Consider the following 15,673-nt stretch of genomic DNA (forward strand, 5'->3'; position numbering starts at 1 on the left):
TAGAAAGCCAAAATCGACGACGTTTCGACGTTAACATAACGTCATTATCAAGTCAAGAATGTATAAAAATAAGTTCTATAAATACTAAAAACGAACAGTAAGAGAAAATAATTTGCAGGTTAAACAAAAAGTTTAGCACGTATGGAGTCCGTTTGTCCGTTTCACATTCACTTTTTGTCTAACCTGCAAATTATTTTCTCTTATTGTTCATTTTTAGTATTTATAGAACTTATTTTTATACATTCTTGACTTGATAATGACATTATGTTAACGTCGAAACGTCATCGATTTTGGCTTTCTATCGCTTTTTATCATTTTTAGATTTTACAATGTTATCAAGCAACGTTTTGTCGCAAGTTTTTATCGTCAAATGTTATTCCAAGTCACTTCTTCTACATTTTGTGGATCAAAAAAATAAAAAAGACTGACATTTAAAGTGAAATATTTTTTCAAAAAGTTGTCAATTCAAATCGTGGGATTTGTAGTTCTGGGAGTTTCACTCATGATCTGCTAAGCTATGGGGTAATTTCCTTTAAGAATAACACTGATAAGAAATGATTAAGAATAACAAAGAAGCAGACACAATACAAATGAATAAGTACATTTTTACATTCTTGAAAAAAAAAATAATACACACCATATTTAAATTTTGTCAAATATATTTGTCGATGTACAATATCTGTTATCTCTGATACTGGCCACTTCTTTGGAAGAAGGACAAGGCCCAGCATAGTAAACATTTTTCTGATTTCTTAACTGTTGAAATTCCGCTGCTAAATTGCAAGGCACATAGCTGATAATTGTACCTGAGTGGATATGCTAAATTCTAAAAGTAAAATTGTTTGCGAGAGGATCAATGACAACAAGGGACTTTACTCCCCTGTGTAGATTTAGTAATATGTGCTACAAATTTACCATTAAATTTAATCAAATGTCTTAGAATTGGGCAATCTGTGGGTATATCTCAGAGCCTGTAACTGCTTTATCCTTGGAAAAATTCAGTTGGACTTAAAAGAAATAATGACAACAGTTTTGAATTATTTCAAACAACAGATGTGATGTCTTATGTCCAGCGAGGACAGTGCTATCTTAAACAATTTTACACAACTTCCGGTTAAAGATAAACTTCAAAATAGGACTAAACCAAAAGTATTTGGCAAGATTTCCGTATAAACCCAAACTTCATTATGCATACAATTCTTGGATACAAGAAAGCTGAGGCAAAACAACAGATTACCTTTGGGATTACGGCTTTGTTTCTGAATGGTACGGGGTTATACGGAAATCTTTCCTAGACATCTGCCCACTTACTTGAATGTCATATTTGCAAAATATTTTGACGACTGTAGCCCACAATAAGGCTTCATCGTAGACCTCCCGAGAGAATAAATATTAATTAGATGAATAAATAAATACGCCAGCTAGCCAAGTTCGATTAAGAACAGCACGCGTACGTAGTTTTCGAATGGAAAATTGTTTTGTTTCTGTCGTAACTCCGTGCGATGATTAATTGTTTAGTCTCATAATTTAAAGTATGGATTCTCGTGTCTAATCCATCTAAAATGTTTGTGTTTGGTGTAGATGGAATGATTGAATCAGTCGCAAAGCAAACAATATTCAACATCAATAGGCCTATGCAGATTTTGAAATTCTCTGTTGTAGTCGCTTACCAGCGAAAGTTTCGATGCACCATTGAATACAACTTTTTATTAAATGGATCAAAATATTCCCGCAACTTTTGCAAAACGTCTTCTTTTACAGCGGGATGTTTTCTTCCTTTCGATTCGCCCATGCAATGCGCTTTGTTCACGGTCCCAGTGTTTGAAATTTTACCGACAAAACATGGAAATCCTTTACTTTCGTTGAAGTAAAAATTATCCTCCCTGATGAAGGGTTTTATATCGAGAAATCGTTCGACGAGTTTCAATTCTTTCGCGGGTCTTTTGACAAGTTCCTCTCCGCTAACAAAATGCAGTTGCTTCAAGGGGAAATATTCCATCCACTTCGCTAAGTGCTCGGCATAACGGCCAATGGAGATTTTGCTCCAATTTTCGTCCACCTCGCCTGCGTCGTTAAAAACCACTTCTTCAAAGCGTGGGTTATCGGGTTTTCGCTCTAGACCCTGGGTATAATCCGATATCGCTCGTGTTGTGGGGTCGCGAACAATCACAATGAGTTTAACAGTTTTAGACATTCGATACACTCTCTCAGGTACCTTCGAAGTTATAAAGTAACTTGGAGATTTTTCAATTGTAACTTGCCCGAGCACTGACTCGGGCATTTGTTCTCGATACCAGTTGAGTCCTTGTTCGTAATTTTCATCGCGATCAAAGAAATGCACCTCATTGCTACATGCTCTGATACTCGGATGAATCTTTAAGATTTCAAGCAGCGCGCGTGTTCCTCCCTTCTTCACCCCTATTATGATAGCATTCGGCAGTCGTTTCTTAAATTCTCCATCTTCAAGCTGAAACTCAGAAACGCCGCTATCTTCTTTATCTTCACTTTGACTCCTAAAATTCAACAAATGTTTCCGATCGCCCTGAGTTGAGGAATAATTCAAGCTCTTGTCAACACCGTTTACGTTGCTAGAGTACTTGTTGCGAGAGTTAAGCTGACCGCGGGATCCAGAGTCTTCCGGAGTTCGATGCTTGATTCTTTCTTGCAAGAGCTTAGATGGAATTTTTCTCAATTCATCTGAAGTACTGGTCGGATTTAATTTTGTTTTGAAATCCGACGACACTCCTAATACCACGTGTTCGAAATGATTCGATTGTCGAAGTGGTCGTTTCGTTGCCCCTGACCTCTCACGCGTTGAGATCGAGTGGTTGTTCCTATTTTTCAAGCCATCCAAGGGAGTGAACTTTACTGTGTGGCTATTCCAGTGAGCGTTCCTGTAAAGAATATATGTTAAAAATGCTGAGGATGCCAAAACGAAAACAAAAAGGTGCTTGCTCCGGAATGAGAGCCTTTCAGACGAATTGCTCCGTTTGAATATCATGAGCTTCTCTCATGTCCTTAGCTGTTTCCCCAGCCTCCAGACGGAATAAGGTTTAAACTTAGAGCATCAAAACACGACATCAGTTCAGCAGTGAAGTTTATGTTAGAACACAACAACTGACCGCTTGTTTCCGAACTTTACCAGCGTGTAAATAGATAGATAGTTGAAGCGATGTGATTGGTTTTTGGAACAATTGATGTCATCGCCTCGGCGATTATAGGCCCAGTATTTCAATCAGTACTTAATCTTCCCCGCATATTGACCGTGTAGATCTGTTGACCTGATAACGAATTAATTCGCATGCATGGCTATATAATGGCTTGCCGATTTATAGCGCCCCTGCCTCTAAAAGCCGACTGATGGTAATTAATTGAGCTAAACACTGCCTCCTTGTAGAGTGAGGAAATGCGAACGAGCGGAAATCGAAAGGAAAATTATCTTCACTTAATCGTATTAATACCTTCACAGTATTTATAATTATCCCCCCGGGGAGCGCATTGTTTTTTAAGTTTAAAGCAATAGAGAGCGGCGTTGCTCAGAGCTTAGAGCAATTTGACAGCAACAATATATCCATCTCAAACATGGAAACCGAAATGAGAAACCGTCATTAGGAAAAGTGATCCTGAAAGCAGGAAAGTACGTTGTATTTTGAGTACGTGCGAAGAATTCCGTGTGAGTGCGACACCTTTCATGGAGGTAATGAGAATCTGAAATTTGGATTGTTCTTAGAAGTTTATATTGCTGGAGAGTTTAAAGATATCAATCTCGAACCATACAAATATATTTATTTCGCTCATTTCTCTTCCCTTGATTTTAAAAATTGCACTTTTCCGCAGTCCTATCTTGGTAGTGAGAGCGTATTTAGATGCTGGTATGAATTTCCGTCAGTTGTTTTAAACTTCCTGCCGTAAAAATGGAGAGTGGCCAAGTCTCTCGAGGCGGTCGTTTTTAAACTTCTACCTACAACAATAGCACTATGACTTGTCAGCTGCACAACACGTAGGTACGTAGATTGGTGCAGCTGTGGCATCAACAGCATGAGTGGATTGAAACAAGGAACAGTTTTTGAGGAAAAGCCATAACGGAAAAGTAAACCGTGAGAGGGAGCGAGGTTGGTTAAGGATATCGAAAGTCACCAAGGATTAAAAATGACAGTTGGTGAATTCAGCTCTACTTTTTTTATGATTCACAGACTGTGAAGGAACTCATTCAGCAATACTAACAGAAAAATTAAAATCTTCAATGAGATAGCTTTCGCCTTTCAGAGGAGTTCTATCGGTTCGTTCATCTCAGAACAAAGACACATCTAGTCGTCTTCCATCATCCATTTCTCTTTTCCCGCCCCCGCCTTACCCACACAGGAAAATCTGGGATCCGTTTACGATCGGTATCCAAACAGGAAAAACAACAAAAAACAAGAATCTTACATTCCGACAAAACATATATGCAGATTTTGCCTTCTTTTGTTACCTGCGACCTGACATGAACATAGTAAGCAGGTTTCGTCATATACCGAAAATACAACAGTTTCAGCATTCGCTGGAAAGAAAGTATGAAAAAATTTGAATTTCTACCAAAGTGCTCGAGAATGTATAGATAGTAGCAAAACGCCAGAAAGCAAAAATCTTTTGCAATGAGACGTCTTGGAGTTCGCGTGGTACAGTTTCTAGAATTACTGAGAACATACCATTTTAGGGACCTAGGTGTATTTAAATGATTTTCGAGCCCCATAGCCAAAACTAATGTTATTTACGTATAAAGAGCAACGATGAACAACGCAGTCCCTATAATCTCACACCTCTTGTATTTCCTGTCCAAAATTTTCAAAGTTCCTGTTTACTCCAAGAGTCATTACAAAAACAGTCTCAGTATTACAGTTACTGAGAAGTTCCTTCGCCTTGTGCATTTCCTGCAGTTCGTGTTTTTTTTTTTTTTTTTTTTTTTTTTTTTTTTTTTTCTACTAGATTCTCCTTCGTCATAGCCTTGATATTACTGATACATTATGGTTCTCTGCTTCTGGCATCTCCAGAAATGTTGTAGTTCCTGTGATATCCAACATGATATTCTTTGCAAATCGGCGATAAGATCATTTTCCTGTTATATTATGGACACATAGGACGTTTAATCGAATTTTTGTGGTTTTAATTTTCAGCCGCAAAGAATTTACTATAAATTTGGCAAAGACACTATTTCATTCGCAAACTTCCCGCGATATCGTGGCAGTGAGTGATCGGTGGAGAATAGATAATAATATGGTGCAGTTACTCGTACATTTTCCGTAACTTCCTAGCCAAACGTTCAAACTGCAGTTCTGCGTAGACTCTGGAGTCCATAATTTGTCAAGTTCCAAAGTCAGACACGAGCCGATTAACCTCTCAGTTAGCTTAGTTTAAGTGGTTGCCCCATCAGTTCATCTCAATTTTCGGCGTTTTTATCGATATTGTTTCATTATCAATAGCTATGACAGCCGGCTTTATATCTGATCCCTCTATGAATATGTTTTGTCGTATTTACGTTGCATTACCTTAAGATCTTACGATATTACGATGATTAAAAACCATATTTGGAAAGAATTTTGCAACTTTGTAAAATGTGACAATACGAGTCGGCCCAGGAAGCCACATAAAATCAAAATTTCCTTGCACTTGATATTACTCTGACTAGTGATCATCAGCTGTAGATTGCTGGCAGTTCCTGCTTTTCAGCGAAGTCCGTTGTGTGAGTAAACAAACCGTGATCAGTGAAGAAAAAAAATTTGATGAAATCGCGCCCCGCCGAAGTCTGGAAGTGAGGAACATACTGAAAGTCCTTTTCGTGCGCCTCAATCTCAGAGTTCCGCGCTAAAATCAATTTTTTTTTCACTGATTTTTATTTTTACTCGCGCGACGGATTTCGCCGGGACTGTTCGTGGTCTACATCTCTACATCTGCTATCGATGATTTTTTTTCTTTCGCTTCAAAGGCTTTATCTTCTACACCGATACGATAAAGACATTAAACTTTTAAGATTATATTAATCTTTGAAAGGAAACATCAATTTACGGGTCAAACGTAAGAGGCTCACAGAGCTAACATCCTCTATATAGTTTGTGATAAGACACGTTTAACTTCCATTATTCAGTGTACTGAATTCAAGATCCTATCAGTTACGATCGGATTCAATAATTAAATCAGTAAAAACAATTACGCAAACCTCCCTGAACTGGAAGGTATGTTTAAGTCAATTTTTCCCTTGTATGGTCGCTTAACTTCCTGTAATATCAGGTCTCAGTGATGCGTAGGTCCTCAAAAATGTCCCCGTCGAAAATGTAAATTTTGTTAATTGAAACTATCACATTACGCGATTTACTTCAGTTTTCGGGAAAATGCAACTTTTTACATGCTGAACATAAAAGTACATCGCCTTACCCTAATTTAATGTTGACAGAAAGGAGTCGGTAAAGTCAACTCTAGAGTAAACTTTGATTCTGTCAAATCATGCATGAATATGATTTATGCGTTTGGAGCGCTAATGTTAGTTTAAAGTTAGTGAGCACCGACCGCGATAGTGTGACGATAAGTTTTCGCACACAGACTGAACTCTCAAAAACGAGTTTTTCATGTTGGTTATAGTTGACTGATCTGTTCTGATCTCGGTCTAAACTTTTAAGAGTTCGAATGCTCGGAGCGACGAACGCACATTTTTACAGAATCCTCGTAGAACGAACACAACAGAGTTTCATTTGCGGTTTTTCTTTCACTCAGCTGAATAGATTTTTAGATTCAAGGTACGTTCAACGTAACACTTCAGTGTCCTCTTGAAGTTACAAGGAAGTCGATTGTTTTCGGTATCCTTAAAGAGAGACGTTAGTTTCAGTGAATTTGGGTTGCTTTGGATCTCTCACTCCGCGGGACAATCAGACGACTCAGTGCAGATTTTCTTCTCTCAATGAACAACACAGTTCAAGACGCGACGAGTTTCCCTCTGTGTCCAAGTCTACTAATCAAGGTTACAAGCACACCTTACGCTCCAAACGCTATAGCTCAGACTGTGACTCTACTAACATGTATTGTAAACGGAATTTCATGTCCTGTGGCGATTGCAGAGAATCTTCTGGTCTTCATGGTGGTTTTAAGAAAACGCAGTTTACGAACAACTTTTAATACTTCAGTTTTATGCCTGGCAGTTACGGATCTTCTAATTGCCACATTTATTCAGCCCGCCTTTATTGCGTATCAGATCGGGAAGTATGTCAACAGTACCTATCTATGTGTTCCTTACTTTATAAAGACCGTGTTCGAGTTTTGGTGTGTTGGGTTATCTTTAATCACTCTTGCACTCATAACTTTAGAGAGATATTTTGCCGTGTTTCGGCCATTCATTTATCGTGCCGCCGTCACGCAGTCGCGCGTAATGCTTGTTATTTTCAGCGGTTGGCTATTTTGGTCTGCGTTCAGCTTCGGTCTACGTTTTTCAGCTTTTGGGATGAACTTGAAAGCCTATTCAATTGCATCTTCCATTCTAATTACACTTACACTACTACAAACAGCATTTGTCTATTTCAAGCTCTACAAGGTTTCAAGAATCAAAGACCATTCGCATAGTCAAGCCAACAGAAACCGTGACACCCCCAACAGACCGAGTTCTTTAGAGAATGCTGAAGCTAAAGCTACCAAGACTATTATAATCATAACAGGAGCGTTTTTTCTTTGCTTCGCGCCAACTCTGTGTGTGTCCTTAGTGCACCAACTTGCTTGCACAAGAGATGACGTCATGTTACACGTGGTTTATCCGATGGCCGAGAGTGCGCTGTTTCTAACAGCTCTTATCAACCCCGCCATTTATGTCTGGAGAAATGCTTCGGTAAGGGAAAGCTTAAAAGAGATGTACAAGGTTCATTAGTAACTGTTCTGTGAGCAGAATTATTTTCTCTACAGGCAATTAGTGAATATCTAGTCAAGAGTTACGAGAAGCCGACCGTCTAAAAGGATGCTAGAAGTCACTTAACATCACCAAATTTGCTGACAGTTCTTTTTTAAATATTTCTCTTGGGAGTACATCTTGAAACCTATAAGCAACTAGACTTCTATTCTATCGTGACTTTGAATTACAATCTACAAAACGTATTTGTGCACGATCCTCGCAGTAAAGAGCACTATTTAAGCAATAGTGAAAATACGACCTGAATAAATTCAGGCCTGTACGGGATTCGAACCACTGACCTCTGCGATACTAGTGCAGCGCTCTATCAATTGAGTTAACATGCCAACTGGGAGCAGGTCATCAAATTAGTCCGACACAAACCCGTAAGATGATAAATCATACACTACGAATATATGAAATTCATATATCTGAGCTGCGGTTAGAGAATAATAATAATAATAATAATAATAATAATAATAATATTAATAATAATAATAAGATAAAACTACATATGTTACAATGAATTCAAAAAAACTGCAATAGAAATCTGCGTATATATTATGAATTAAAAAGTATGTCATTACAATAAATGGAGCTTGAATATCAACCTATCTATAAAGGTGAAACGATCCTCGCAGTAAAGAACACTATTTAAGCAATAGTGAAAATCAGACCTGAAAAAATTCAGGCCTGTACGAACCACTGACCTCTGCGATACTAAATCGCTCACTATAGTTTTTATGAGCAATATCCGAGCAAAAATTTGTATACGGGGGACTGCAGATAAAGAGATAAAATCGACGACTTTTAACACAAATAAGATGTATTTCCTCAGTTACCCTCTACTACTTCAGATTTTCCCTCATATGAAAAAGTGTCACTTTTTCATATGAGGGAAAGGCAAGAAAATTATTGGACAATTAGATCGTGCAGCCATCATGAATGTGTGCTGCTTACGTTGAGAACCACGGTACGAAAGCGAATTTTGCCTCATTCGTTCGTAGCATCAATTCTTCATAATCTCGTAGTTTCTCGGTATCTCTAATCCTGATGAATATCCACTACACTGTCACCTATTAAACACATTAGCGCCTGCCTCTCTGACTTTCTACATCCTCGGAATTATGCACCACTGCAGATTAACCTCTAAGGAATAAGTAGACTCTCAACTTATCTTCTGGAAATGAGGTATATATATAAAAAAAAAAAAAAAAAAAAAAAGAACGGAGTGAAATCATAAACAGTGCTATAATAACAGCAGAGCCCACGCCACTATCGCGCTAATATCGACCGCGGAAGGCCTGGAACAAGCTAACTAAAGACATATTCGTGGCCACCAACATCAAAGCTCTCCTAACACGATGATCTTTCCTTGGTGTCCTGGTCTGCCAATCAAGGTTACAAGCACATGACCAGGCTTCACTTAAAAATGCCTCTATGCCTCTATTAGCAGTTAGGCGTTCATTTGATGATTCGCATTACTTCCGTCAAAATACCACCTGGACCCTGTCGTTCGAAGAGCAGATATCGTCGGCTATCCAAAAGATAAGTGTTAACAAAACGTGTCGCAGGATTGATTATCTTTGACGATAATTTTAACGACCATAGATTTTTTTTAGATATTGCTTTTGCGGAACCTTAATAAAAACTTCTTAATCTAACAGAAATCGATTTGTTGTATTAAAAAGTTTCTTTTCAAATAGATACTCAGAATGATTTATATTCATTTCAGTTTACCGTGGCAAATCTCTTTTTCTCAAAGCTATTTCACTAATGAGTTTGTATTCATGTAAATATGTTTTTTTGGTTGAAATTTTTGTCCTTGAAAACTCGTGGCAAAGAGAAAGCCATCTAATTGCACTTACTTGAAAAGGTAATAAAAGCCTTTTCAAATGGGGGGTAATGGCATCGGCTTTTAATTTTGTAGAGTTAAAAATGTACAATTTTTCTACGGGTCTTTTAATCTCCAATTAATTTCAAGTTGGTGGTGATGAAATTTAAGCTACATTATCTATGTGCTGGCATATTCTCAAACCCAAGGGACATTAAATCCAAACAAAAGCCTGAATATAGTATGGTAATTATAACCATTGCATTAAAATTGGTCACTACGGTGACGCCATCGCAAAACTTTGGTTTTCCACAAACTAAAAATTTAAACAAAGTAGATTGTTACCAGTGATTTATGAACTTGTCAAATTAGAAATTTATGTTCTGAGAATTAAAATCCTGTTTGTTAATCAGAGGCCCTATACAGTCAGCTAACGCCTCTTTAATTACTACCATGAATATTGACTGCTAAATATAGGCAGACAAACAAATGATCTTAAAACGTACAATGATTCAGCCATCTACGCTTCTTGAGTATGGAGAATACCAGTGAAAAGTTCTGCCCACGAAGGGGAGACTCCACAACGGTCCCGTATCAGGCAACGGACGCAATTCAGAGCCGGGGGGGACACTACTCGCGATATTCATCAACTGCCTGTTGTGGCCATCAGGATGCATCGCTAATTTCTTAGTATTCATTGCAGTCTAAACACGAAGGCGCGCTATAAAAGGAGCCTTAGGTCCCACTGGACCATTTGTCAATCAACCGTCGTGTGATGTAGAACTCTTAGAGTCAAGTCAGCTTGAGCTACAGCTACTCCAAAGCAGTAAACAGCGGGCGCATTCCTCAAAATTGTTTTATGTCGTCATCATAATACAAGAATTTTTGAGATTAGTATTTCCTTTCTCCAATGGAAACTGTCTTTATTTGTGGCGGTAAATTTGAGATCGAAGTAGATGGTTCGCACGTTACCCCATGCCACCATGCTGGTGGAAGTAAACAATAGATATCTCATTAGCCCCTTTTGTTCGTCTACCAGTATTTAAATTTGAACCACCACGTCAACGGTGAGTGACAAATGAGCCTAGGTCTTCCCAGGGAAGACTTCCTTATATAGCGCACCTTCGTGTTTAAGAAAGCCGCAGTTACGAACGGTATACAACACATCTGTTCTGTGTCTCATCGCCGCAGATTTGTGCGTGATCCTCTTGGCACAAACTTCCAACATTGTTTACTTGCGTATGATGCACGATCCTCGCAGTAGAGAGCGCTATTTATGCAATAGCGAAAATCAGACCTGAAAAAAATATCAGGCCTGTACCGGATTCGAACCACTGACCTCTGCGATACTAGTGCAGCGCTCTACCAATTGAGCTAACAAGCCAACTGGGAGCAGGACGTTAAGTTGATTCGTAATAAACCCGTGATGATAAATCAGATACAATGTATATATCAAGTTCATATATTTTGAACTGCGGTAGTAGATACGTATGATGCACGATCCTCGCAGTAGAGAGCGCTATTCATGCAATAGCGAAAATCAGACCTGAAAAAAAAAAATATCAGGCCTGTACGGGGTTCGAACCACTGACCTCTGCGATACTAGTGCAGCGCTCTACCATTTGAGCTAACAAGCCAACTGGGAGCAGGTCGTTAAGTTGATTCGTAATAAACCCGTGATGATAACGGCCTGCTCCCAGTTGGCTTCTTAGCTCAATTGGTAAAGAAACGAAAGGGGGATGTTGAAATTGGTGGAAGAATTGCGAGTGGAGGACACTGCCGCTTACAAGGAAATGTTGCGAATGAACTTTGAAACATTTCAGGAAATATTGACCGCTATTGGACCTGAGATTAAACGGGGCCATTTTAAACGAGCCCGCCGATTTTCGGGGAAAACAGCTGACCAAAAACTATCATGAACTATCATACGCGTGGTCAAACGAGAAAAACTATCATCGACTATCATGAAGAATTTGAACAAGCTCAAAATGAATGATAATTGGTGGTCAAACGGAAGCGCGCGCTTCAACTCATCGACTATCATGCACCGTTTGACCAGGGCTTAAGAATCTTGAAGACGTATTTTTTTTTCTTCAAAGTAAATCTTTGTTAAAAAAGGAATTTTATCTGTGTTTCCAAACCTGAGCAGAAGTATTGCTAGTTCAAACACTGGGATTATCAGGAGGTTATGGAGTAAAATAATTTTATAGATCTCTTTCTTTGATTGTAATTTCAATCGCTTTTGTCTAAGGCATCTAAAATTTTGGAATCACTTACATCAAACAATATATAAAGCATTAACTGCGGTGCTACGGGCGTAAATTAGCATTCGTCGATAGTTGTCTTTTGATAAAAGTATGTAGTTACAGCTGCGACATTCCAGACGCGCCCATATTTTGTTGAGAATTTTGTATGTAATAGCAGTGGTGCTTGAACTTCTCTGTGATGCAGTCTGCACCACGCATAGTCAAGTGTTCGTTTACGCGGAATTTATCTACACAAACAAACATAAATGAGTTACTGTTGTGACCAAAGCTTTAACTCACAACAGTTGATGTCATTTTGAGGAGAAAAATTATTCATTGAATAATAAATCAAAGGAATAGAATGACGCTTCTATCAAGACAGTCTGAATTTTCTCATGATTCTTGCGTGCCCGCCTCCCTGCGTTAGCGTAAAAACCGCCAAGAGCGCGCGAAAATTTGTACTTGCACCCGAACAGGAGGTTTACAGTCCGTGTAATGTTTAAAGGAAGCAGCCCTTTAAGACACGTATTGCTATCGATAATGCAGCAATGTCGAAGCCACCAAAATTAATGAAAAGTCTCAATTAAAAGTTCTGCAGCTAAGTCTTACAAAAAAGCACAGACCCTCGTAAAGTCGCCGAAAAAAATAAAAATGCTCTGAAAGAAGCATTCGTGTATAAACGAGTACTCCTCTTTCAACCAGATGATTAAAACTCTGTAACAAGGAGACAGAATAACCTCTGTTTTTTTATTTTATAAGAATTATTTTATTTAAAAAGTGCAATAATAAATAGGTTTGTTACAATTCAAATAAATCGTTTGTTTTGGTTTTATTATCACGCCACGCGCCACGTGTCACCATTATTACACAACTTTTCAGTTTATATCTGGCATGTTTAGGTTACATCCGGGTAGTAAGCTTGGTCAGTTTTTGTTGTTTTCCCCAGAGTCTTAAAGTGCACCTATACCCAAAAATTTTTTTTCGCTTAACGAAATAAGCTTATTTTTTGGAGTATTTCTCTGCAAAAATTTCTTAATTTGCTCAAATCTTTAATTTTCTGTGCCCAGTCAAAATACGGAAAATCGGCCGCCATCTTGCCCCACGACCGAGTTTAAAGAGGAATGGCTCTAGCGGGTAATGTGACGTCAAATCGAGAACACGAAAGTCTGCATTTCACACATTTTCACTTGTTTGGGAAGGTTGTTGTCGATATTGTCCGAAATATGCCGACTAGGTGTGTTGTATGAGGAATGTACGAAGCGCGATACCCTCTTGCAAATTTCGCGCGTTGCTACATCCTTCTACAACACACTTAGTCGGCATATTTTCGGACAACATCGACTACAACCTTCCCAAACATGTGAAAATGTGTGAAATGCAGACTTTCGTGTTCTCGATTTGACGTCACATTACCCGCTAGAGCCATTCCTCTTTAAACTCGGTCGTGGGGCAAGATGGCGGCCGATTTTCCGTATTTTGACTGGGCACAGAAAATTAAAGATTTGAGCAAATTAAGAAATTTTTGCAGAGAAATACTCCAAAAAATAAGCTTATTTCATTAAGCGAAAAACAATTTTTGGGTATAGGTGCACTTTAATTTTTTGCGTGCCTCCCGCTTAGCTAAAAGGAAATGGAAAAGAATGCTATAAAGAACACCGGATGGTAAAACAACAATAGAGACAGAAAGCAAGCAGTTTAATGTAAAACCCATTTATTTCCAAGAATGACAACAATACTTCTTCAGATAACATAGAGAAGACGCGTTCTTTGATCAATTGTTGGCTGTAATTGAATGTGACATGAATGCGCATCATGCTGGACTGATTTTGTTATTATTGTCTTGTGACTTCCTTTTGTTACGTTTGCAATTTGTGCCTCTCGCGAAAATGTATTAATCGACAGAGGAAAGAATGTTTGCGTCGGAGACTGGCTACTGAGATTAAAAAAGGACAAAAGTTTAAGTGCTTGTCAATGGAAAAAAAAATTGCCGAGAACTTTTAGGTGCGATGACGAAACATCGACACCCTTGTTTCATAGAGACAATTTATTGAGCTTCATAACATGAAACAAAAATGATTTCTTTACAGTGTTACATGATTCGTGTTCACTACGCCTGTTGTAGATGTTGAAGTGACATTTATTTGTCGCGAAGCCGGATAAGATTTTTGGAGTTACACCTGTTTGATTGAGTAATGAGGTGATGCAGAGGAACTGTTTCTGAATGTTTCCACGCGCTGCTTTGTTTTAGTGACCATTAATAGAATAGCAGACGTGGAGTATCGCCAGATCAATGAAAATAGAGAAGGACCTTAACTTTGAATCTCAAATCCCTTATTCGAAGGGTAGACAACGTTATACACTGGATGAATCTCTCTCCGGTAAAAAACGCAGTAGGTTTTTTTTACACTCATCCGCTGGATAGCGATTTATCCTTTGGGTGGCCTATCCGCCCTTTGAACAACCGGGCCCAGATGTTTTGAGAATCTGATTGCGTATCCAGTTCAATTCCCTGTTACCTGACGATGGCCGCTTATCAATGCGAACCATACCGCCCACTCCAATAAATTGATTTTGTTTATTGATATTGCATTGGACGTTATATTTAGTCTTTATGAAATTTTTATTTGAACTGAAAAAGAAATGCATTAGCTGGTTATGTATTGTGAATTTATCTGATGGTGTTATAAGAAGTGGATTGCGTCACTCGTGTTCTTGTTGTAGTCAACTATTGAAACAATTGAGTCTCTCAAGGCACGAACGAGCGTTGCACCACACTTCAGAGTAAAAAAAGATTTTTAAGTATGTAGGACAGCCATATCGCCTAATTTTTGTAGCTAAAGAATTCTTTTATTCGTATTTAACAAATCGGCAGTGGTTTAGCGTGGTCTGTACTCTTATCGGCGACGAGATTCGTCATCACAATGATCAAAATGTTGCGGACTCACGAGGTGCAGCCAAGTGAGTTTTCGACAAATTTCGACGGACCTCTGTTTATTTTGTATCTGCGAAGTACTTTAAAGTAATCTAGTAGCTTCAAAATCGAATTTGGAGCCTTTGTGCTATTGATCTGTAAACTATCAATAATCGTGAGGGAAAAAAGATGGAAACGAGTTTTTCAGGTTTTTTCTTGACCGCTCGTTCAAAAAGATTTTCATTTCCAATTCAGTTATCTTCGGCACGTGCCTGGCGCGTGTTGCTTCTCGTGATTCTTTGTGAAAATCCTGTACTTGTTGTGGCAACAAAGTAAGCGCTGAAAGACACCTTACTTAATCTATGGCTGGCTTAGGTAATATTACCCCATTAGAAAAGAAAAGACGTCAGTTCAATTTGAATATTGGATTTTTTTTTCATTAACGTGTTTTAAGGATGTCGCATAATTTTTCTCAAGATCTCAAATCTTTAAACAAGAGGAATCAGTCATTATAAGTGAAATTAAAAATACTGGTTAGGGCGAGCGTAAAGGCGAAAAATGGACTGTGATTTTGGTTACATTCCCCATAATCCTTAAATCAACGCAGCGCAAGATAAGAAAAATATTCCCTTGCTTATTGCAGTGAGTGCCGCCAAACATTTTCCCACTTTAAAAGCAGACATCAGGAAATTGATCGTTTTTCCGTTTGCTGTAGCCTTCACCATGGCTTAACCATTCTATTGTGTCTGAGTGTGCTTACAATATTTTATATATATGATGAG

General features: G+C 38.4%; 3 protein-coding genes across 6 annotated transcripts in view; 2 read left to right on the plus strand and 1 right to left on the minus strand.

Moving 5' to 3' along the window:
• Positions 1 to 15,673, plus strand: part of LOC111325431 (QRFP-like peptide receptor) — a 39,663-nt gene that overhangs the window by 13,120 nt on the left and 10,870 nt on the right. The window lies entirely within an intron of this gene.
• Positions 586 to 3,148, minus strand: LOC111325429 (heparan sulfate glucosamine 3-O-sulfotransferase 6). The gene has a single exon (XM_022929231.2). The coding sequence runs from the start codon at positions 2,999 to 3,001 to the stop codon at positions 1,667 to 1,669; it is 1,335 nt and encodes a 444-aa protein (XP_022784966.2). The 5' UTR covers positions 3,002 to 3,148; the 3' UTR covers positions 586 to 1,666.
• LOC111325430 (beta-2 adrenergic receptor-like) lies at positions 6,261 to 8,510 on the plus strand. The gene has a single exon (XM_022929232.2). It carries the CDS (start codon positions 6,929 to 6,931, stop codon positions 7,880 to 7,882), a length of 954 nt encoding a protein of 317 aa, XP_022784967.1. The 5' UTR covers positions 6,261 to 6,928; the 3' UTR covers positions 7,883 to 8,510.

This window comes from Stylophora pistillata, chromosome 10 (assembly GCF_964205215.1).
Source record: "Stylophora pistillata chromosome 10, jaStyPist1.2, whole genome shotgun sequence".
NCBI lineage: Eukaryota > Metazoa > Cnidaria > Anthozoa > Scleractinia > Pocilloporidae > Stylophora > Stylophora pistillata.

What these genes read in the sequence shown, in the direction of transcription:
- LOC111325430 (XM_022929232.2), top strand. Translation starts at nt 6,929, where the DNA reads ATGAACAACACAGTTCAAGACGCGACGAGTTTCCCTCTGTGTCCAAGT.
- LOC111325429 (XM_022929231.2), bottom strand. Translation starts at nt 3,001, where the DNA reads ATGATATTCAAACGGAGCAATTCGTCTGAAAGGCTCTCATTCCGGAGC.